This window comes from Leptodactylus fuscus, chromosome 2 (assembly GCF_031893055.1).
Source record: "Leptodactylus fuscus isolate aLepFus1 chromosome 2, aLepFus1.hap2, whole genome shotgun sequence".
Lineage (NCBI taxonomy): Eukaryota > Metazoa > Chordata > Amphibia > Anura > Leptodactylidae > Leptodactylus > Leptodactylus fuscus.
Window position 1 is genome coordinate 33,369,910 of NC_134266.1, and position 23,623 is coordinate 33,393,532.

The window sequence follows — 23,623 nt, forward strand, 5'->3', positions numbered from 1 at the left end:
ATTGGAAAGTGCTACATTTGGAAGAGCTCTGGATTTTTATTGGTTTATCTGTTTGTACAGAAGGAGAAGCAAAGAACAAATCCTGAGATTCATTTTATAGAAAATCTCATTCGGTGGGTTAAATATTTGGTCTAAGGCTTATAAAATCAACTTATTAAAAATACATGTCCTTTATACATATTAAACAGGGGATGTTTTTGGTACAGTAGGGTCCCTATACAACCATTGATCCTAATGCCAGTGCAGCTTCACAATTTACACATTACCATGTGCTGGCATCAATCAGTTATCCCAATGACTGCCCTGACTTCAGTATGCCGTATGCAGTCTCTGGAGCCCCTGATGTTTCTGGGCAGCCAAAACTTCGACAAAATAAAATTGTCCTCCATAAAACAATAGCTTGTATTGCTAGGAAAAAACATTGGGGCTTCATAAAACATGGAGTCCTGAACAGGTGCCCAATTTACCTCCTCCCTTCAAGAAACTAGTCTTTATAGACAGTATGATGTTTAGAGGAAACCTGTGTTTATTCTGCCCCACCTGAGAGCAAGGATATCATAGATGGAGAGATATGTGATGTATAGGGTTATATGATACAGGAGAGAAGCTGAGCTCTGTGATATATAGGGTTATATGACAGAGGAGAGAAGCTGAGCTCTGTGATATATAGGGTTATATGATAGAGGGAGAGAAGCTGAACTCTGTGATATATAGGGTTATATGATAGAGGAGAGAAGCTGAACTCTGTGATATATAGGGTTATATGATAGAGGAGAGAAGCTGAGCTCTGTGATATATAGGGTTATATGATAGAGGAGAGAAGCTGAGCTCTGTGATATATAGGGTTATATGATAGAGGGGAGAAGCTGAGCTCTGTGATATATAAGGTTATATGATAGAGGAGAGAAGCTGAGCTCTGTGATATATAGGGTTATATGATAGAGGAGAGAAGCTGAGCTCTGTGATATATAGGTTATATGATAGAGGAGAGAAGCTGAGCTCTGTTATATATAGAGTTATATGATAGAAGAGAGAAGCTAAGCTCTGTGATATAAAGGGTTATATCACAGAGGGAGAGAAGCTGAGCTCTGTGATATATAGGGTTATCTGATAGAGGAGAGAAGCTGAGCTCTGTGATATATAGGGTTATATGATAGAGGAGAGAAGCTGAGCTCTGTGATATATAGGGTTATATGATAGAGGGGAGAAGCTGAGCTCTGTGATATATAGGGTTATATGATAGAGGAGAGAAGCTGAGCTCTGTGATATATAGGGTTATATGATAGAGGAGAGAAGCTGAGCTCTGTGATATATAGGTTATATGATAGAGGAGAGAAGCTGAGCTCTGTGATATATAGAGTTATATGATAGAGGAGAGAAGCTAAGCTCTGTGATATAAAGGGTTATATTACAGAGGGAGAGAAGCTGAGCTCTGTGATATACAGGGTTATATGATAGAGGAGAGAAGCTGAGCTCTGTGATGTATAGGGTTATATGATAGAGGAGAGAAGCTGAGCTCTGTGATATATAGGTTATATGATAGAGGAGAGAAGCTGAGCTCTGTGATATATAGAGTTATATGATAGAGGAGAGAAGCTAAGCTCTGTGATATAAAGGGTTATATTACAGAGGGAGAGAAGCTGAGCTCTGTGATATACAGGGTTATATGATAGAGGAGAGAAGCTGAGCTCTGTGATGTATAGGGTTATATGATAGAAGGAGAGAAGCTGAGCTCTGTGATATATAGGGTTATATGATAGAGGAGAGAAGCTGAGCTCTGTGATATACAGGGTTATATGATAGAGGAGAGAAGCTGAGCTCTGTGATGTATAGGGTTATATGATAGAGGGAGAGAAGCTGAGCTCTGTGATATATAGGGTTATATGATAGAGGAGAGAAGCTGAGCTCTATGATATATAGGGTTACAAGCTTCTGCCCGCAACTTTGTCTGCTGGTTGTTGTTAGCGATGAGCCGCTTATATTTAGCAAAATGTGGTTAGCGATGATCCGCCTGTGTTCGCTTCTCTGCTCTGCTACATCTGTGCATATGCGCAGCAAACGCAGCTGTATGTACATCCCTATGGAGAGCAGAGCAAGCTGCCTCAGCTCTGCTACATGTGGCAATTTGGATCAGAGGGGTTGTCTTGTGTGAGTGTCCTAGCAGCGCCTGTGTTAGACACGGCTGAATGACTGCTGCTGAACTTTGACACAGTTCGCCCTTCCTCCCCAAAGACAAATTGATGTCCCTCATCAAACTGGAGTTCAGTTATAAGGGTTCGCCCGAAGCGGACCCAAAGAACGGAAGCCTGAGCACAGGTGTGAACCTAGTTTAAGATGGTAAGAGAAAATATTTAGGGTGCATTCACACGGAGTAAAATGGAGTGTAATTTGGAGTGTAATTTTTACACGTGTAAAAAAAAGTGCACGTGTATTTTGGAGCATTTTTTTTTACATGTGGTGTTTACGGAACGTTTTTTGGAGCGTTTACGCGTGTAGAAAAACACGCTCCGTAAACGCTCCATAAACGCCACGTGTAAAAAAAACGCTCCAAAATACGCGAGTAAATTTTTTACACGTGTAAAAATTACACTCCAAATTACACTCCATTTTACTCCGTGGAATGCACCCTTAAAAAGCTACAAAATTTTTAATTACTTAAATTTTCAAATATGTTTAACGTTTAAATATCTGCAGATTTACTTATGGTTATGTTTATGGGAAAATAATAATATAATAATACATTTTATTTATATATAGCGCCAACATATTCCGCAGTACTGTACAATTTATACGGTTCAAATACAGACAGAAAGATACATTACAAAGAAAGTCATTTCACACAATGGGACTGAGGGCCCTGCTCGCAAGAGCTTACAATCTATGAGGTAGAGGGAGTGACACATCTATATATAACACAGAGCTCAGCCTTTCTCCCTGTATCATATCCTGCTCTAAGACGGGGCAACAGAAGTCATCGGACTGGTTCACTTTAGTTACAAAGAATTCTTAAAGAAAGCTATCATATTTTCGGAGGACCTAATGCGGCCTCATGTGGACAGTTCTCCCACGGCCTGTGAGGTCTCTGCCCAGATGTGGAACCAAATATCTCTCTTTTCTAGAATAACAATATTGAGCATGTTGGAATATTGTAATGAATTTACACCAGTTTTCTCATGTCAAAAAGTCAAAATTTTAACCTACGCCACTTTTGTGTCCTTCTTTGTTCAGCTACATTTGCAGTTACTTTCCTGCCTTGGTCTGATTCTTACTTCTTTTTCCTCCTTGTCAACTTTCTTGACAGTTAATGGACAAGTGAATTATCTTTTCACTGCATGTGTTGTATAATTCTCTGCTGTTAAGTAGGAGGATCAACATCTGCAAGGAGTTGGCATGTGTTCCCTGTTTGGGTGTGTTTCTACCTGTACTTCACTGAGGTTGAATCGACAAGTACTTTTAGAATTGTGGATGGAGTTAAGTCAGGATGATCCAGTTACCATTTAGTAATGGGGCAGGAGGAGGGGTAGCCAGTAACTATATGGCTAAGTTTATGGTAATTGAGATCTGGTGACTGACATGGTTCACCCTCGCCAACCAAGCCCAAAGGCATGGATTCCAATCATTAGTAGAAAGTTGAGTCAGCACCACGGTGCGTAGGAAGTTTTTGGCTTGCAGATAATTTGTCTTTCAGCTCTGGAATATGGGAAGAATATGCAAATCTGACTTCCATGGTGTAATTAGGATGTCAGTGCCTCAAGTATGCACACCAATAGAGGGCGCTGACTGAGAATGTGCAAGTCTATCTTCCATGATGTAATTAGGAAGACAGAGTCCAGGTCAAACAAACCTATAGAGGGCGCTCCCTTTAACATCATGCCGACCTTCTCAGTGGCCTTTGTTTGCAATGATGTTGGGGTTATACCAGATACAGTCTTCTCAGCCAAGGACAGCCATTTCGATGTATTTGCATCTCATCAGCTTGGCGCAGAGAGGACTGATCTGGTAGAGGTGAGATACTTAGACAGGGTTGAGGGGATATCGTCACTCCATAAGGAGAGAACCACCATTAAGGTGTGTGGAGTCTTATTAAGCCATGAGCGCTCCGCGAGCTCTGGAATAGTCAGGGCTTGATTTTCATAAGCATGAAGAAGGTCCCCAGTCGTGTGTCCTACTACATATCATCTACTAAAGTCAGAAATCCTGAAATTATTCAGAAATGTCAAAAAAGTAGGATTACTACCCAAATTTTAATAGGAAGTATAACAGTAGGAGTTAGTATTATGGTTTTATTAATTAAACTATTGCGGAGTAAACAATAGAATGTTAGGTGAAAGATACGATAGTTATATAACTGTTTTGTCTTTGTTCTTTGCACCTCTCTCCTATTTGAGTGCGTTTCTGTCCATACGCCAAATACATGTTTAGGTGAACTGTCTATCCATTCAATTGGTATGTATATGAATAACCCATAAATGATAAGATCTGTGGGACTGAAAGTGATGTGAAGTATAGTTCTCACTCCCTGCTCTTAGTAGGCTTATGGTCATGTACGTGTTATCATACTCCATTATTGTGAATGGGAGATATAGAGACAATTAAGCGCATTCACTGATGGGACCAAACAACCCCTTCCTGGTTCTGTATGGGTCCCATTGGTCAGACCCCGTCAATTAAATTTCCAAAGTATTCATTATGTTATTGTCTGTGAATGTAGAAAATAAACTTTATCTTCATATACACAAGAACCACTTACAGTTAAGGAATCCTTGGTCATGGTGAACATTGCTCCTCTAAGAGGGCTACAACACCATGTGATCTTCTAGTGCCCGCCTCCGAGGATCCCTCGCCATGCAATACACAAAACTAGAGACCGCAGTCTGAGATATACGGTTTTATGAATCAACACACGGCCACATTGAAAGGCAGAGACAATATTTAAGACATATTCACCCTTGTTCAGAGAATTGCAGATTAGAATCCATATAGAGAAGCGGATGCCTGACCCTTTATGTGGATTATAATCTGCAATGACCTGAAGAGAGATAACATGCCAAAAATTGTTTTCGTCTTTCAGTGTGAAATTTACTAGAGAATCAATAATTGCATAACTCCAGGTGATGTCACCAATTTTTCGATTACACCGTGGGGGGTTTCGAAGGTGACATCGAAAAGGTGATTTAGAGGAAATAATTGGGTGTAGTCATAGAATATGGATTTAATAAGTCACAATCCCCTGTCACGTTGTAAATGCTATTGCTTTGGTATCAGGTATATAATATACGTAGTGAAGGTTTGGATTATGACTAGAGATGAGCGAACGCTAAAATGTTCGAGGTTCGAAATTCGATTCGAACAGCCGCTCACTGTTCGAGTGTTCGAATGGGTTTCGAACCCCATTATAGTCTATGGGGAACATAAACTCGTTAAGGGGGAAACCCAAATTCGTGTCTGGAGGGTCACCAAGTCCACTATGACACCCCAGGAAATGATACCAACACCCTGGAATGACACTGGGACAGCAGGGGAAGCATGTCTGGGGGCATAAAAGTCACTTTATTTCATGGAAATCCCTGTCAGTTTGCGATTTTCGCAAGCTAACTTTTCCCCATAGAAATGCATTGGCCAGTGCTGATTGGCCAGAGTACGGAACTCGACCAATCAGCGCTGGCTCTGCTGGAGGAGGCGGAGTCTAAGATCGCTCCACACCAGTCTCCATTCAGGTCCGACCTTAGACTCCGCCTCCTCCGGCAGAGCCAGCGCTGATTGGCCGAAGGCTGGCCAATGCATTCCTATGCGAATGCAGAGACTTAGCAGTGCTGAGTCAGTTTTGCTCAACTACACATCTGATGCACACTCGGCACTGCTACATCAGATGTAGCAATCTGATGTAGCAGAGCCGAGGGTGCACTAGAACCCCTGTGCAAACTCAGTTCACGCTAATAGAATGCATTGGCCAGCGCTGATTGGTCAATGCATTCTATTAGCCCGATGAAGTAGAGCTGAATGTGTGTGTTAAGCACACACATTCAGCACTGCTTCATCACGCCAATACAATGCATTAGCCAGTGCTGATTGGCCAGAGTACGGAATTCGGCCAATCAGCGCTGGCTCTGCTGGAGGAGGCGGAGTCTAAGGTCGGACCTGAATGGAGACTGGTGTGGAGCGATCTTAGACTCCGCCTCCTCCAGCAGAGCCAGCGCTGATTGGCCGAATTCCGTACTCTGGCCAATCAGCGCTGGCCAATGCATTCTATTAGCCCGATGAAGTAGAGCTGAATGTGTGTGCTTAGCACACACATTCAGCTCTACTTCATCGGGCTAATAGAATGCATTGGCCAATCAGCGCTGGCCAATGCATTCTATTAGCTTGATGAAGCAGAGTGTGCACAAGGGTTCAAGCGCACCCTCGGCTCTGATGTAGCAGAGCCGAGGGTGCACAAGGGTTCAAGTGCACCCTCGGCTCTCCTACATCAGAGCCGAGGGTGCGCTTGAACCCTTGTGCACACTCTGCTTCATCAAGCTAATAGAATGCATTGGCCAGCGCTGATTGGCCAGAGTACGGAATTCGGCCAATCAGTGCTGGCCAATGCATCCCTATGGGAAAAAGTTTATCTCACAAAAATCACAATTACACACCCGATAGAGCCCCAAAAAGTTATTTTTAATAACATTCCCCCCTAAATAAAGGTTATCCCTAGCTATCCCTGCCTGTACAGCTATCCCTGTCTCATAGTCACAAAGTTCACATTCTCATATGACCCGGATTTGAAATCCACTATTCGTCTAAAATGGAGGTCACCTGATTTCGGCAGCCAATGACTTTTTCCAATTTTTTTCAATGCCCCCAGTGTCGTAGTTCCTGTCCCACCTCCCCTGCGCTGTTATTGGTGCAAAAAAGGCGCCAGGGAAGGTGGGAGGGGAATCGAATTTTGGCGCACTTTACCACGCGGTGTTCGATTCGATTCGAACATGGCGAACACCCTGATATCCGATCGAACATGTGTTCGATAGAACACTGTTCGCTCATCTCTAATTATGACTTGTTTCATGAACTACTTTCTGTATTTTTCTGTAGGTTTCGCTGGAGCAAACTTCCAGTCCTCCACAACATAACATCTCAGAACCTCAGGAGGAAAAGGATGGTGAATTTGCTCAGAACGCCCAAATACTTGACAGTGAGAAACAATCCAGGGAGAACTTTTTTCATTTTATAGGAAACCTTTTCCATTTCTCACCAAAATCATCTCTGGGAAATTCAAAGCAGGGAGTCGGTGGCCAAGAGCCTAGCAGGGAACATGAAGAGGCACAAGCTAAAAATAACCTGGATAAAGAGGACTTAGATCAGGAGCGGACACTCGATGATCATAGTGGAGAAGAAGAAACTTCAGAGGAACACACGGCAAGACATGAGCAAGAAAGCCCGGAGGTTAATGAGGGTGAAAACCCCAAAGATTTGTTAGAGGATTGTGAAGATGCAGCCGATGGCTCTGCAAAGTAAGTAACATTGGGGGAAATTACAGTATTGTGTGTGTGTACTGTCTACAGGCTAACTGGTAGGGGTGTAGCTATAGATGGTGCAGAGGTAGGAGATGCACCCAGGGCCAGAGGGCCTCAATAGTCTATCTGCCACATAGAAGCATTTATTATAAATGGCACATGACAGGTGATTGGTTGTTTCTCATACCATGAATAGAGCCTTGGTGTTTCAACAGGGGGTAGAAGGCCCTTTAGCTCCACTGTATTCTTTTGTCCTCGCTGGCTGTGATGACCCTTGTCCCTTTCCATTGGCCATTCTTCAGTGGTCCCGTGAGTAGGTGATCTAGTCATCATGCATTCTGGTTCCTCAGGTGGTGGGAGACTTTAATGTCTCCAAAGTTAGGTATCCCTGTATACCTGCTAGGTAGGTCAGTTATGGTGACGATGATGTTCACGGCCTAGAATCTCTGTAAAGTCTACGATATTGCATATTAGTTTTGCATATAACCTTAACTTTTTTAAGAACTGTAGTTGTTATCTATGTCTTAGTACTAGGTGGGTTATGGGTAAAGGAGGGAGCACATACAAGGCTCGCCCAAGACGTTTTCTATAGTGGTGGATATATCACTGGTGGAGCGGTCTAGTCCCAGCCAAGAGGTCTCTCCATAACTACCAGGTAGTGAATTGGAAATAGTCTTATTCTCTGTTTTCTATGACGGGGTCATAGTCTACAATCACAATTCTTAATGGAACAAGTACTTAGTGTATAATGGTCATATAGGCCTCACCTATAATATAGCCAGATGTCTCTAGTTTATGGCGTCTCCGTCACGTCATGCACATTAAGTCTCCCGTATACTGCTGAGTAACTTTGCTCTTTTGGAGTATATAGTTAATAGAGAATACAATGGTGTATATTATATATCTGCAGAGGTGACATAATATTACACATCGAGCTGCTGAATCCCTTCCAGTGGGTGTGTGAAAGTGTATCCCCATTGTGTGCGAGTCTATTGTTCTCATTTCCGTCTAGAGGGAGAGGATTGTCATTAAATAGAATTTGTCTCATTCCTTGCCAGAAGTATCATTTGTACTTCAGACTTATTTGGATACACTTGTAAAGTCTATCCTTGTATTTCACAATGGAAGTGGATGGTGTATTTTTTTTTTTTTCTAACCACAGAAACCTTTAATTTAAAGGAACACCCCAGGCAACATGGATGCCCTGGTTCATGTCTAGTATAGACAGGAGGGTGTGGTGTGTGACTTAGCTTTGAAGTTCTTTACTTGGTGCGGTTTCAGCACCAACTACACTAGGACACACGGAAATGTTGACATTGACAAACTCTCATTCACTTTGTTGGTATTGTAAAATGAGGAACCCGCTATATTAATTGAGAATTCCCTATAAGAGTATGGGTAAAAAATATGCAAATCTATTCTCCAGGATATAATTAGGAGAACAGTGCAGTCTGTATGCCGCCCTCTAGAGGGCAGCCTCCTTAACATCATGCATGACTCAGTTAAAAAGCCTACTAACATGATGCGGATTTAATTGCCAAATTAGTATTTCTATTCCAAAAGGAACAGATTCCCAGCTATGGACAGCGCTGTTTCGGTCTTTTGGACCTCCTCAGCATAGCGCAGAGATACTGATTTGGTGAGAGACTATAGAGCAGGGTCAGGAGATAATCATACACATTAGGGAGAGTGTGTGCCTATATAGGTGTACGGTATCCCTGCGCTATGCTGAGGAGGTCCAAAAGACCGAAACAGCACTGTCTATAGCTGGGAATCTGTTCCTTTTGGAATAGAAATACTAATTTGGCAATTAAATCCGCATCATGTTAGTAGGCTTTTTAACTGAGTCATGCATGATGTTAAGGGGGCTGCCCTCTAGTGGGCAGCATACAGAGGCACTGTTCTCCTAATTACATAGATTTGCATATTTTTTACCTAGAATCCCTAGCGGAGCAGGAATGACTTGTAAGTCTCCATACTCCTATGTAGGCACACACTCTCCCTAATGTGTATGATTATCCCCTGACTCTATAAGAGTATGGGAAAATTTAGCTTTCTAATTCATGTAACCCCATTGACTTAAGATGCTGCGACAAATCTACCTTCATTTTTTATTTTCCCAATATTACCTGGATGTTTTTGTGTCAAATACTGAACTATCCACAGTAACACCACCCATTGTCGCTGTTCTAATAAATATTTGCAAAGTCTGAACAAAATGTGTCCAAGTCGGGGTGTGCAAACCAAGCCCAGAGTCACCTTCTCACTTCTATGACAGGGTCTTCCAGGTGCCCACAACCATATCAAGTGCCAGAAACCATTGCATAAAACTATGATTCCATACAGCGGCTCAGATTTCTAACACTCTTAACAAGACTTGCTAAAATTAACTGAGTAAATCTTGTCCAGACCGCAGGCTCGGATTTTGTGTAAGGGTGTTTTGGCTGATAGCCATAGAGATACATTAGACTAAGGGAAGAACTTCATTACTTTTATTGCAGGAACTCACTTCATGAGCCTCCAAGTCCATGGCAAATAGCAAGATATAATGTTCTTGAAGGAAATAAAATCTAAAAAGTTTTGGAGTTTGGGACTCTGGAATGAGCTCTACCGGTACCCAATATTACTACTGTTAGGGGCCCTTTCACACTAACAATTTTTGAGTGAATTGTAGAAGGACATGGACAGCACATAGACCCTTCTTTACTGATCAAGAAACAAAAATACAAGATAGAAAAAAAAATTGGCATGCGCTATTTTTTTCTCTCTTTTGTCGACCCATCTTGGTCATTCAAGTCTGTGGGTCCATAAAAAAATGGACAGCACAATGACATGAACATCCGTGTGCTTCCTCCATCGACACCTTTTCATTGATGCAGTCTTGTTATTATATTTTATGGATTACAGAGTATAATCCTTTGTACTTAATCAGAGCGGAAAACATGAAACTGAAGATTGAAGGTTTTGTACAGTCGAGTATGTTCATACCATAGAATCAGCCAGTGTCAGACTGAGGTTTCTTGGGAACACCAGATACAATGATTCTGGGGCCCATCTTCCACCAATCCCTAGATAATAGGCCATGATTCCCTTCTGCTGGAGCATGGTGTCTTCTGCTGGACCATTATTATGGTAGAACATAGACCCACTGGAATATTGTCTGGTAATCTGGTAATTCTCTCTCGTAATCCTGGTAATTCCCTAGTAGGCCACTCCATTGGAAGCCCATGCAGATGCTCTTGGTCCCTTCTCATCCTAGCCCTGGGCATCCCTTTTGAGAACCTATGCGAAACCCCCCAATATAGAACAAATGCTTTGGTTGCAAACAATATCGCAATGTTATGTTTCATTTTTGTTTTTCAGTGCTAATATATATATTGAATTTCTGATGTGATGAATTGGGTGTCCCCCACCCCTTTGATTGAGGTGGTGTAGTCACCAATTTTGGCTCACTTTGCTTAGTTAGAAATCCATTCAGCTATTCCAAATATATAAGCCCTGTTAGTGTTGATGCAAATTAGGGTAAGCAAGTATGTGAATGGATTTGGATTAAGAGATCATCTAAATGCTCAGGGTGACAGCGCTTATCAGATGATGTATGTCATTGGCTTTTCAGATCTGGTGACAGTTTCTCTTTATTTCGAGAGGGGAGAGTTGTCTAAGTGGAGAAAAACCTGTGCGCAGTGCCACATAATATGTTGACACTACTAACAATGAAACCTCTTTGAGACAACCACCAAAAATTGCATTAAAAAGTGGTCTCCTAGGGAGGTGGTCTTCTCAAAAAGGATGGTTTGTATGGAAAACTGAAAATCATTCACGCAAAATGAGGTCTAGGTTAGGGGGTGGTCTTCTCAAAGAGGTGGTCTTCTCAAAGACATGGTCTTTTTAAAGAGGTGGTCTTCTCAAGGAGGTGATCTTCTCAAAGGGGTGGTCTTCTCAAAGAGGTGTTCTTCTCAAAGAAATGGTCTTCTCAAAGAGGTGGTCTTCTCAAGGGGGTGGTCATCTCAAAGTGATGATGTTTTGGAGAAGTTTCACTGTATAGTACTGTAGTACAAGAAATAAATAAGCTATTTTTATGATTACACAAGAGATTATGGCCCAGATTTAGTGTATCTCCAATGCAGCTCACTCTTGGTTATACGATACCTCAATCTTTAGTTCATGGTTAATGGATCCGATTTTATTAGATAACAATAACATTTAAAATGCAGACTGTGAATTTGCTGCTGAAAGCCGTAAGCTTTGCGGTAAATAACATTAAAATGTTAATCCAATAGAAATCGATCTACCCAAGGAAAAATAAAAGAAAGCAAAAACTGCACTGTAGTATAATAATAGCTGATAAAAGCTATGATGGGAAATGCATTGCTGCAGTCTGTTCCTATGAACTTCACTACAAGACGCTCAGGAAGGCAGAGGTATAAAAGATGGTGGGAAATGCCATGGCTTCTCTGCCACAATCTATGCCGGTGATCTCCAACTGGTGACTCTACAGCTCTTGCATGTCTGTAACAACTGGAGAGCTATGGATTAAAGACCAGTGCCCTGCACATTATCATATAGACTGTGGCTTTGGATACACATTAGATCTATATCTGCCCAACATTCACATGGCCAACAGCTATACCAAACACATGCATACTCAGCTCAATAAGTGTGCATGTGTTCTGAATGGGGAGTAAACTGCAGCCAGACTCTACTGAGACCTGCTTATCTCCTCTGAAAGCAAATGGATTTGGCATGTTGGGATCCCAGTACTGGATTCGTCTGTTCCCTAGCATCTGCCATCGAGTGCGGGTTGACACATCTTCCTACATAGGAGATAGTTGGCCGTCCTGCCAAAATCAGAGGGACTGAGCGAAGTACATCTAATATATAACCAGCTTAAGCCTTAGCTGATCAGAAAATGTAGCTGAGATTTGCCTCCAATGGATCTTATATCGCTGTATTATATTCAAGTCAAGCTGGCTTCACTGGAGCCTATATCACTCGGTAATATCAGACCACGGGGTTGAGACATGGTAGTCAGTAGGAGCGCGGTCTGAATGGGACAGGCCAGAAAATGGGACAAGAGACTGCTGGGGTTCAGAGTGTGAAGTAGGACAAGTACCAGGTAAATAATGATAGGGATGAGTCAAGAGTGATGTTGTGAAGGTTATAATCATGTAATGTATGAAAAACATTGTTATCCTTAAAAGCTGAATGCTTGGCTTATGCTTGAAACTGGTATAATGTTATATGATAAGATGGCGCCTGCATCCAGAATGGGTGCATGAAAAGCAAATGCTTGGCTTGCTGCCAGAAGGCAACTCCCCGAGGTTACCACGCAGGACCGGGAGTAGCTGGCTATATATGGAACTGCTTAAACTTTCTCTGTTTGATTGAGATGTATCATACCAATCAGGAATGAATATGAAAACTTACATTGTTATTATATCACTTTCTTTCTCTGCTACTATTTTTAATTCCTGTATTTTTAATAAAAATATGTCAGCACACATTCCATAGCTGAGAGAAGAACGAATACCAACATATAGAGTGGTGTGACTTCTTTACTGCCTGGCCCTCAGCCTAATTAATTAGAATGACGACAGTTACCCGGGATTATTGGTCATTTAGTCATAAACACGGCTTTGACCTTATCAATATCTAAGGTCGAGGTCAAGTTCTTGGTCAGGCCGGGGTAAAAATCAGGATCAGAAGCACAAGAACAGGAGCCAGGAATTGGGTATTAACCCTAATTGTCAGACATGTTCAGATTGCCAGGAAATACACTACCACAATGTAAGAGGGAGAACTGCGGCCTGGATCCAGCGACATGTCCTGGAGGTGTTGGTCACAAATTGATTCTGATGGACCCCATTGACTATAATAGGGTCCATCGGGTGTCCGTTTCTTGCACTAAAAAAAGTTCGGGCTTGCGTCACTTTTTTGTCCAGTGCGGGTTGACACATCTTCCTACATAGTAGATGGTTGGCCGTTCTAACTGTGACTGAGACTCCAACACAGATGTGAACGTCATCTTACAGAATTAGAAAATCCATTCCTTTACCTCTCAGCATTTTCCTGCTTTTTACCCTATAACGCTCCTTCATGTGGCCGGTAGAGATTTATAAACTGTATTGTCTGCCAGGTTGGTGGTTGACCCCTGAATAAACTCAGGCTGTAACCTTGTACTCCCTCTCTGGTCTGTGGTTTACCACTCTACATCTTGGCAATGTAAGGCGCTTTTATTCCCCCGTCAGCCACCCACATTGCTCTTAGATACAGTATACGTCCAGGATCCTTTCATGGTTGAAGATTATTTTTACGACAAATTTCTTGTGATATCTTCTGTGTAGTTATTTATATAAACTCCACTGCGGCAAAGACCAATGTGAATATACACCATAAATCTAGGATTTTATCATCTCGAAATTTCAATAATCTGCCTATTATATCCGGTACAGAACTGCAGTATAATGCTAAAGCTACCAAACCAGAAAATATATATATATATATATTAACCATGCAAAATCTCTATATATCAATACCGTTTGAATGGAAAGAAAAATATTATTGAAGCTTAGTAAGAGGAAATCCTCCCACGAGCTCATCTGACCTCCCTCCCTCCCCTCTTGTCTCTTTCCCCTTGTCCTTCTTCTTCCTGAATTTTTGGTTTACTACCAGACCCAATATCAGTTTTGTGATATTTCTGGGCTATTATAGGGCTTCCCCCTTGGGCGTCCATTGGGGAGGGGGGGGGGGGTTCTTGAAGATTTCATATATCTGCATTACCAACTGTGAATTTACTTGTGTTTTACCCATTATACTGTGGTTCTGAAACATCTATGGGATGTTAACCTAAAGGTTTGGTATATCTGTGTTACCGTGTATGGATTTACTTGTATATTACCCGTTTGAATAGCATATATTATTAGTCTTTGTTCTTATATAGACTATACACTGTCTACCAATAAGTATTTGGACCCCTGTGGTAGAATAGAAAAACCACACTTATTCCTATCCAATAGTTGGTAGACCCCAGCAGATGCTTCCTTACGGATGGTATTGAGCGACACGATACTCCCGGATGCCTGGTGATACTACTGGTGTATGTGAGCTATCGGTTGGGTGCGGTTTCTCTGGCCAGCACCCGTTGGTGTCTAGTATCTCCCAGTTTCGGGGGTCTGCCGACTCGGGGCACATTCTGACCATCACTGTTCACCTTCCACTTCGTAATCACATAGGCCACTGTCGATTTTGAGTAATTCAGTTCGCTTGCTATATCCCTTAAAGATTGACCATTTCTGTGGTACCCCACAATTACCCCTTTCTCGAAATTTGACAACTCTGCACTTTTTTGCATCTTGCATGCGATTAATGCCAATGCTGTTTCCTATTTAACGGCGGAAGGTGTGACGTACATCACGGCCGCAGATATCTTCACTTGCATGGGTGTCCAAATACTTATTAAACAGTAGACAGTGTATAGATATAGCTGTGTGATACTTCATTATATTTGATAATCTGGTGCTTGTGCTATGTCAGCAATATCTAAATACTGAATATAATACTATACACTGTAATAATACATACAATGACACATTGATTAAACTATATGCGGATGTGGATGGGAAAAAGGATTGTCCATTGTTGCCTTCACCAATAGGTACCTAAAAGGACCTTTCTAGTTTAGTAAATTTTATAACCCATGTGCAATGGGTGGGTAGCGGGTTTGTGGCTGTAGAATTTGAATCCTTTACTTGCCTGATCCCTGACAGCAGTGCCACCTATACTTTCCTGATGGTGTCTTACTTACGCATACCCCCCTATTGTAAAATATTTTACATATACATCCTGTTCCTATTTCATGCACATCTTCTCCTTTGCAGCTACACTAATGTTGGAAACCCCATGACATTCATTTCTGCCCTGCTCCTTGGATCAGCTAGGCTGCCAAAGGAAATGACTTTAATTTTTGACCATGAATAACACTGGGTATTGCTGAGTAGCCGCAGATTTACAATGTGCCTGTAGTGTGCACGTATGTGCCTCTGGCAGACCGGACAGACACACGTGCCATAAAGAATACTTGGAGAAAGATGGAGGATATACCGTATTTACTTGGCAGGGACCAGAGCTTGTAGATGATGCAGAAATGTGTCATGGACTAGACTGGAGTCTGTGTTACTACTTACAGCTTTATCACAATGTCATAGCAAAGAAGTACTTAGTCCTTGTAAACATGAAATGTCAATGTAAATTCACACTACTGTCATTCCACCCCCCTCCGGTCCACACTTTGAGGATGTTCCGGCAGCGACTCAGCTGCAGAGAGTCTGCTCATCAAGGAGGCTTAAGAAGCCAGCTCCAGCAGCAACACTTTGGTAGAGTTTGGCTAGAGAGCCAACAGAGAGGTCATATTTTTGGAGCTGTGTCCTGAATGATTCTACTGGGTTTTGGATTTCTGTTATTCTAGGTGAGGTTAACTAATCTATGTTTAGTTAGAGCCTAGCCGGGCAGGGATTTATTTTTGTATTGTTTCCTATTGTTGCTGCGCTACCTTTTTGAGTGAAAATAAACTCTACCTTTGTTTTGGACTAAAGATTCTGGACTTGTGTGTCTATGCCGCCCCACCTAGCAACCCCAGACCCTGACACTAGATAGATAGATGATAGATATTATTAGAATATTGCTGACACCTGTATTTGCACCAATTACTCAGTACATTGCACCATTCCTATTTCCAGGCTTAGTTTGCTCACTGTGAGAAGTTGGGTAAAAACATCCAGAATGCCCCAAATTTATAAATAATAAAATATAACTTTTTACTCAACTTCTCCCATTTTGTATATCCTATCAGTCTGGGATTTCCACGCAGCCTCCTTAAATAGTTATTCCTTGGATTATTTTTGGGTAGAGCGTTTTTTTTTCTCTTTGACTTAGTTTGCTCACATATAGTTTTATTTCTGACCTCCGGCACATCACATGTACACGTGAGGTTGTGTAGTGCACTGGCAGTGTGTGCGTGTTCCTGGCAGCACTCCGGGGCATTGACTTTCCATAATTCTCCATGAAGCAGATATTTCCTAAGGTGCACCGCGGTGAGCATTGTTACTGAGCCGCTCTCCGTGCATCCTTTAATAGCATTGTACATTTTTTCACATTACAATTCGTGGATATGATTTCACTGCAATATTAAGAGTCTGTATATTGTGGTCCCTAAGTGCGGCTGACATGTGAATAGTTGTTTCTTCCACGTTTTGCTGCTGAAACAGGAATGAGAATAACAAGGCGGCAGAATAAAATACTTCCTGACACCCGGCAACAAAGACATGGAATTCTAGGTGTCAGATGATTAAATTCTAGGAAGCCGATCCTGAGGACTTGGCTGACATCATTAGCAAGGGGGACGAATAGGAAAAGCTCAACAATGACGGTAGTCTACTGACAGCATTGCAAGTGCCAGTGTTACCTAGGACTTGTCAGTCAAATATGGCTGCTGAAAATATATACAGTGTTGGCCAAAAGTATTGGCACTGCAGTTCTGTCAGATAATACTCATTTTCTTCCAGAAAGAAGAAGATTGCAATCACAAACACTTTGGTATTATTATCTTCATTTAATTTGTCTTCAATGGAAAATCACAAAAAGAATTGTCAAAAAGCCAAATTGGATATAATTCCACAGCAAACATAAACAAGGGGGTGGACAAAAGTATTGGCACTGTTTGAAAAATCATGTGATGCTTCTCTAATTTGTGTAATTAACAGCACCTGTTACTTACCTGAGGCACCTAACAGGTGGTGGCAATAACTAAATCACACTTGCAGCCAGTTGAAATGGATTAAAGTTGACTCAACCTCTGTCCTGTGTCCTTGTGTGTACCACATTGAGCATGGAGAAAAGAAAGAAGACCAAAGAACTGTCTGAGGACTTGAGAAGCAAAATTGTGAGGAAGCATGAGCAATCTCAAGGCTACAAGTCCATCTCCAAAGACCTGAATGTTCCTGTGTCTACCGTGCGCAGTGTCATCAAGAAGTTTAAAGCCAATGGCACTGTGGCTAACCTGTGAACGATGGGTGAGCAAGAGATTGCACACATGGCAGGTGACCTGGACATCAGGCGTCCTGTCCAGTCTTCTCGACTCATGCAGCAGATTGGGAGAAATGTGAACACGCTTTTAGTGCGGAGACATTTATCCTCTGTACCTGATCTACACAGAAAGATTAATTCCGGGAAAATAAAAGATAAAATGAGGATCTATATGTGAATTTATCCTCTTAATGTAATCTACATGGATTTTATGCTGGTGAATAATACATGGGACCTCCGCTGTGTTATATTTACCAAATCTATTGATCGTATAGAAATAGGACAGTTTTAGAAGGATTGCATTAAATATTTACAAGCTTATCTTCTCTGCAGCAGGTGAATATTCATCTGATAAGAGATTCATCACATATTTACCGTAGAGTGAATCTCCACTTTGTGGCATCATATCATTGACTAATATTCTGTACTGGCACATCTTATAATATATCTTTATTATGTAAAGCTTTATATCCCCTTCTGAGGCATGATATAATGCAGCCTTCAGCCTCCACTAGGGGGAGCACTATGCATATTGCTTTATTATTGACTTCAATGTATAAATAGTATGCAGTGAGCTCCCCCTAGTGGTGACTGTTATGGCTTTAATTGGGAAAAAATCTTAATAATAAAGGCGTAAATAATTATATTTACATATAATGTACACAAAGTGATTCCAGAATGTGTTAAATACAGAATGGTGAGGCTGCGGTACTCAAAGCACCATGTACCCTCAGTATGCGATCTGTGGGGGTCCAACACCCAAAACCCCACACAGATCAGCTTCTAAGCAGCAGAAGCTGTTGCATTGGATAGGCTGCTCCTATTCAAGTAATAGGAATGGCACTGCAATTCCCCAAACTACCGCTATACAGTGGACAGGGCTGCTGTGCTGGTCTTATTACATAAATAGGAGCAGTCTGCACACATTCCTATTCACTTCAACAGTATTTGACGCCTAAAGGCTGCTAAGCTGATCTCTTTGGGGTCTGGGTGTTGATCCCCAACACATCACATACTGATGATCTGTCCTGTGCATAGGACATCAGTATGAGAACGCCATTTGGGGCTGGAAATCCCTTTTAACTTGCTGATACTGCAATTCAGGAACTTATATACGAGTGGCTCAACGTTCAACAACTGGCAGAATAGGAAAACTTAGGGGGTTAAGGCCACAGCCCAACATAGAAGTATGAATTTACTACATTACCTGGCATGTATATTTTTTTTTGTCCATATGGTTTTTGCAGGTGAAATTGAACTTTTATCTAAAGACCAGGCAGATGAGAGTTGGCCTATAAACCCGTCCACAATATAAGAGACTAATGTATGATCGCTGACCCTGGGACCCCTGCCGACAACAAGGACATGAGTCTCGTTTCAAATGAGTTGTGTCAAGTACTGCAGAGCGCCATTCAAATAGGGTGGGGGTCCCAGCCGTCGGACCCTCTGCAGTTATGCATTTATCATATTTAGAGAGACAATAGGTGTTGTTCATAGGTCAGTCCTTTGACATGAGCTGCATGCATGCTACTACCCAAAATTGCAGATTCCTCTCTACGGGTGCATTCACACGGAGTAAAATGGAGTGTAATTTGGAGTGTAATTTTTACACGTGTAAAAAATGTACACGTGTATTTTGGAGCGTTTTTTTTACATGTGGCGTTTACGGAACGTTTTTTGGAGCGTTTACGCGTGTAGAAAAACACGCTCCGTAAACGCCACGTGTAAAAAACCGCTCCAAAATACGCGCGTAAATTTTTTACACGTATAAAAATTACACTCCAAATTACACTCCATTTTACTCTGTGTGAATGCACCCTATATGTCACTAATAAACTGAAGCTGGAGCCCCCCTTTAAGCTATACAAGGCTCACCCCATTTATCTCCTGTATGTATGACCAGGTCTGGAACATGGTGATGGGTCATGGATGGTAACGTCCCGTTTATGAGTCTTCAGCGTTCAGTTTTTCCACTTCTACTTTTTATACAAAGCTCAATAGGATAAAGTGATGATCACTGTGATGTCTAGCGAGCCACGCTGCCATGAAGGGAGACTATTATATAGCCGGACAGACTATTAATAGAAACCGTATATCTGTCACTGAGACTTGACAGGGTCCACATCTTTGCAGTTGATACCTTACACTTGCAGATTGATCTGTGTTCACACTGTATATATATCCTCCGCTCCTGCAGCTACTTATGTATCATTTCTGGTTTATTTTTCCATCTATAGATCACAAATCTCATTCCCATAAAATATTCTATGCGGACATGTTAAATGCATTGCTCATCCTTTTTCCTAATAGGATTTTGGGTCTAGATTCATGAATATATAGATTAAAAATCAGAATTCTTGCCTCTACTGATGACAGATTCGTCTCTTTATAGGGGTTATGACAGTCGAGTAAGAATTCTAAGAAATATTTCTGAAGTTATAAGTTATATAGAAATATGAATATGGTTGCAGGTCAAGACTAGTCACAGATGGCTGATTTGTTGTGGAAATTTTTAGGGACGAAGCTGCAAGCTGGAGGTATTAGATCTGTGATTGGGATGGGATTTGTGGCTATAGCAAAGTCTGTATAATAGGGCAATATTGTAGCCATGGGAATCCTGCCCAATATATAGAAATGAAAGAGGATCTTCCGCCTTATACCAAAAAGACAGATCAAATGAAGCAGAACGCTGCTAATACAGACCAATTCATTTATCTAGTAGAGGACACGAGACTGCTGAGATGTCCCATTGTGTAACCCACCTCACTTCTATACTACTACTAGTCTACCTGGTAATATATTAATTAATATACCATACCATATGGTCACTAGTTATAGCTGCTATATACTCGAGTATAAGCCGAATTTTTCAGCACAGTTTTTTCTTGTTTTTTTTAGGGGGGGGGGGGGTGTCTATGACCAGCCGCAATATCAATGTATAGAATCTCCCATAAAATAGTGGGGGAAAAAAGAGAAGCTTTAAAAAAAATTAAAAAAAATAATCCCTCCTTTCCCTAGAATACATACAAAAGAAAATGACTGTGAAACACATGCACATTAGGTATCCTGTGTCTGACAGTGCCCTGTCTACTGAATATAGGGGATCTGCAGTGCTCCTGTTCTGTCAGGAAGGGGTTAATAGGAGCACTGCAGATCCCCTATATTCAGCCAGGCTGAATTCCAAGTGGGGGAAAAAAACCCAGTCCTCAAGCTCAGGGAAGGGTCAGACAGACAACCAAAACACCCCCTCCCTTTTCCCAGCACCCAGAAACTACTGCACCCAAAAACTCCGACCATTTTAATTTTTGAAGTTTTCGAGTAGCTGCTGCATTTCTTCCCTCAGCTTATACTCGAGTCAATAAGTTTTCCCAGGTTTTTGTGGTAAAATTAGGGGCCTCGGCTTATATATGGGTCGGCTTATACTCGAGTATATACGGTACTTCAATTTTTCAGGCAGAGAATAATTTCTCTTTGGTCCTTCCCGAACAGTCATTGCAGTTATTGTTATTATAATTTTCCTTGTACATAACATAACTATAGCAATGAGATGTCTTTGACTCATATCTTGTGTAATATACCTGCAAGTATACACATAAAAGGGAAATTTCAGCTTTAGATAAGCTGTAGAGACTGTAGAACCTCATGCATATGGCTGTATTATTGCTCAGTAAGGCTCAGTTCATATTTTTGGTGACTCCACTGCAAAACCAGTCAAGAATTGACAGAGAGAAATGTCCTGCACGGAGAACTTTTCTCTCTATCGGTAAGTATGAAACAGAGGACACCCAACAGACGTTCCGCGTGATGCCTGTGTTTATCTGCTATTTAAGCGATCTGTTTGGATGCCACTGCGCCCGAACGACAGAGAGCCCAGTGCAGATGTAAACCTAGCCTAAGAGGTTTTTATTGGGATCTTCCAGTTTCATGCAGAAGCTGGAGCGTGGGGGTCCTGGGTTCGAATCCAACCAAAGGCAACATCTACATGTTCTCCCTGTCTTTGCGTGGGTTTCCTCGCACATGCCAAACATATAGTGATAGGTATATTGACTTCCTGTAAAACAATTGACCCTTGTGGGTGTTGAGGATGAGCGCCTCTATGGCAGCCACTAGCCCCCCTACTCCATATTGTTGCCTGTGCTTTGAGTTCCCATGAGAAAAGCACATTACCAATGTTTTGGTATTGTGCGTCTGTGGCCACATCCATAGCTGAGTGTTAACCTTTGTATTAACGGCCAACACATAGACTTTAATGGATTCATTAATAGTCCGTGTGAGCGATCTGAGAAAAAATAGGTTGTGTTATTTATTGGGTGATTTCACATATCCCTCAATAGATTAATGTCTAAGATTGATCCGTAGGTTACCCATGGGTGCGCTGCATTTCTTCTGATGAAACATGGTATTGTTTGTGCGAATGTAATAGCACACCATTGTATTCAGTAACATGTCAGATAGAAGGTGATTCCTGACCCTCAATGAGAAGAGATTTTATTGGTGGTAGTCTCCCTTTAAACGCTAAAGTTACCTATTGACCTGGTTTTATGATATTTTTGGAGATAGATGAAGGAGGAATGCCCCTTTAAACTTTTTATATTTGTATTCCTTTATAAGAGTAGGCCACTTTGACATTGATCAATTGGGTTCAAGCCAATGAGATGATTTAGGTTGAAGAGAAAGCAATTTATGGGATATTCTAGGAACCTACAGACAAAATGGTTAAGTATAATCCAAGTTGAATGAGACCTCTGCTTGGTTCTCGGGTAGCAGGAGACATGTCCCCTTTAAAGAGCAGGTAGAAATATTTGACCAAAACATGTCCCCGATCTCCATGACCCAATTACTTCGCTAATTGGCATCTCATAAACAGAAGAGGTCACAAGATCTGTCCTTGAGATTTATTCAATAACAGCACCAGCCGGATATGACTCACCTTTTCCAAAAAATGTTAATGATTTTCTGTTGTTCTACTTCTTAATGGGAAATCACTACTTATTCATTGCTTGTGCTAGCAAACACAGAAAAAGAAATAACATGGACAGAAAACCGAGTCCGAATGCCTCTAGTGTATATTGTTAGACCTCTGCCAATTCTCCCACCATATTATTTTCTGTGTGGTCTAAAAATCCATAAAATAAAATATTTTCTTTGTTTGGGCTGTTCAGGCTCACGCACATGGCACAGACTATACGACTCTTGAGTCCGAAGTTGTACATCGCCTGTGTGCTGCTGCATAGGCTGTAATGTTGTCTGGACTCTAAAGCTATATTCACACAGTGGCTAATGGTCATGTGACATCCGTTTTTTTTTTAATGGACATAACATGGCAGCACTACATTTAATGTGACTTAATGGGAGCTATTCACATTACTATTATTTTGATGGTCCATGGCAAGAGATGGTCATGTCTTATTTTTGTCCATTTTCACAGATCCCTCCATACACTTGAATGTATGGGGGATTCATGAAAATGGGCGTCCCTTGGGGTCAAGAGGGCCGTGATAAATGTACATTTTTGCATCTTGTTTGTCTGAATGTAGCCTAAGCAACACTTCTAGTTAAGGTTGGGCGATTACCGTATATACCGGAGTATAAGCCGAATTTTTAAGCACCGTTTTTGTGCTGAAAAAGCCCCACTCGGCTTATACTCGAGTCAAGCAAAAAGGAAAAAAAATTTTTTTTTATTTGGGGAAGGGGGGGGGGGTCTATGACCAGCTGCAATAGTAATGTATAGAATCTCCCATAAAATAGTGTAAAAAAAAAAAGCTTTAAAAAATATAATAAAAAAATAAATAAAAATTCTAAATCCCTCCTTTTCCTAGAATACATATAAAAGTACAAAATGACTGTGAAACACAAACACATTAGGTATCCCTGTGCCTGACAGTGCCCGGTCTACTGAATATAGGGGATCTGCAGTGCTCCTGTTCCGTCGGGAAGGGGTTAATAGGAGCACTGCAGATACCCTATAGTCAACCAGGCTGAATTCCAAATGGGGGAAAAAAAAAACAGTCCTCAAGCTCAGGGAAGGGGAAGACAGACAGACAACCAAA

The 23,623-nt window shown here is 41.5% G+C and overlaps 1 protein-coding gene across 1 annotated transcript in view; it reads left to right on the forward strand.

The window, feature by feature from the left end:
• Positions 1-23,623, forward strand: part of CRYBG3 (crystallin beta-gamma domain containing 3) — a 150,315-nt gene that overhangs the window by 42,938 nt on the left and 83,754 nt on the right. The window contains exon 3 of the mRNA XM_075263569.1: positions 7,072-7,490. Within this exon, the coding sequence (XP_075119670.1) occupies positions 7,072-7,490 (419 nt within the window). The remainder of the gene's footprint in view (positions 1-7,071; positions 7,491-23,623) is intronic.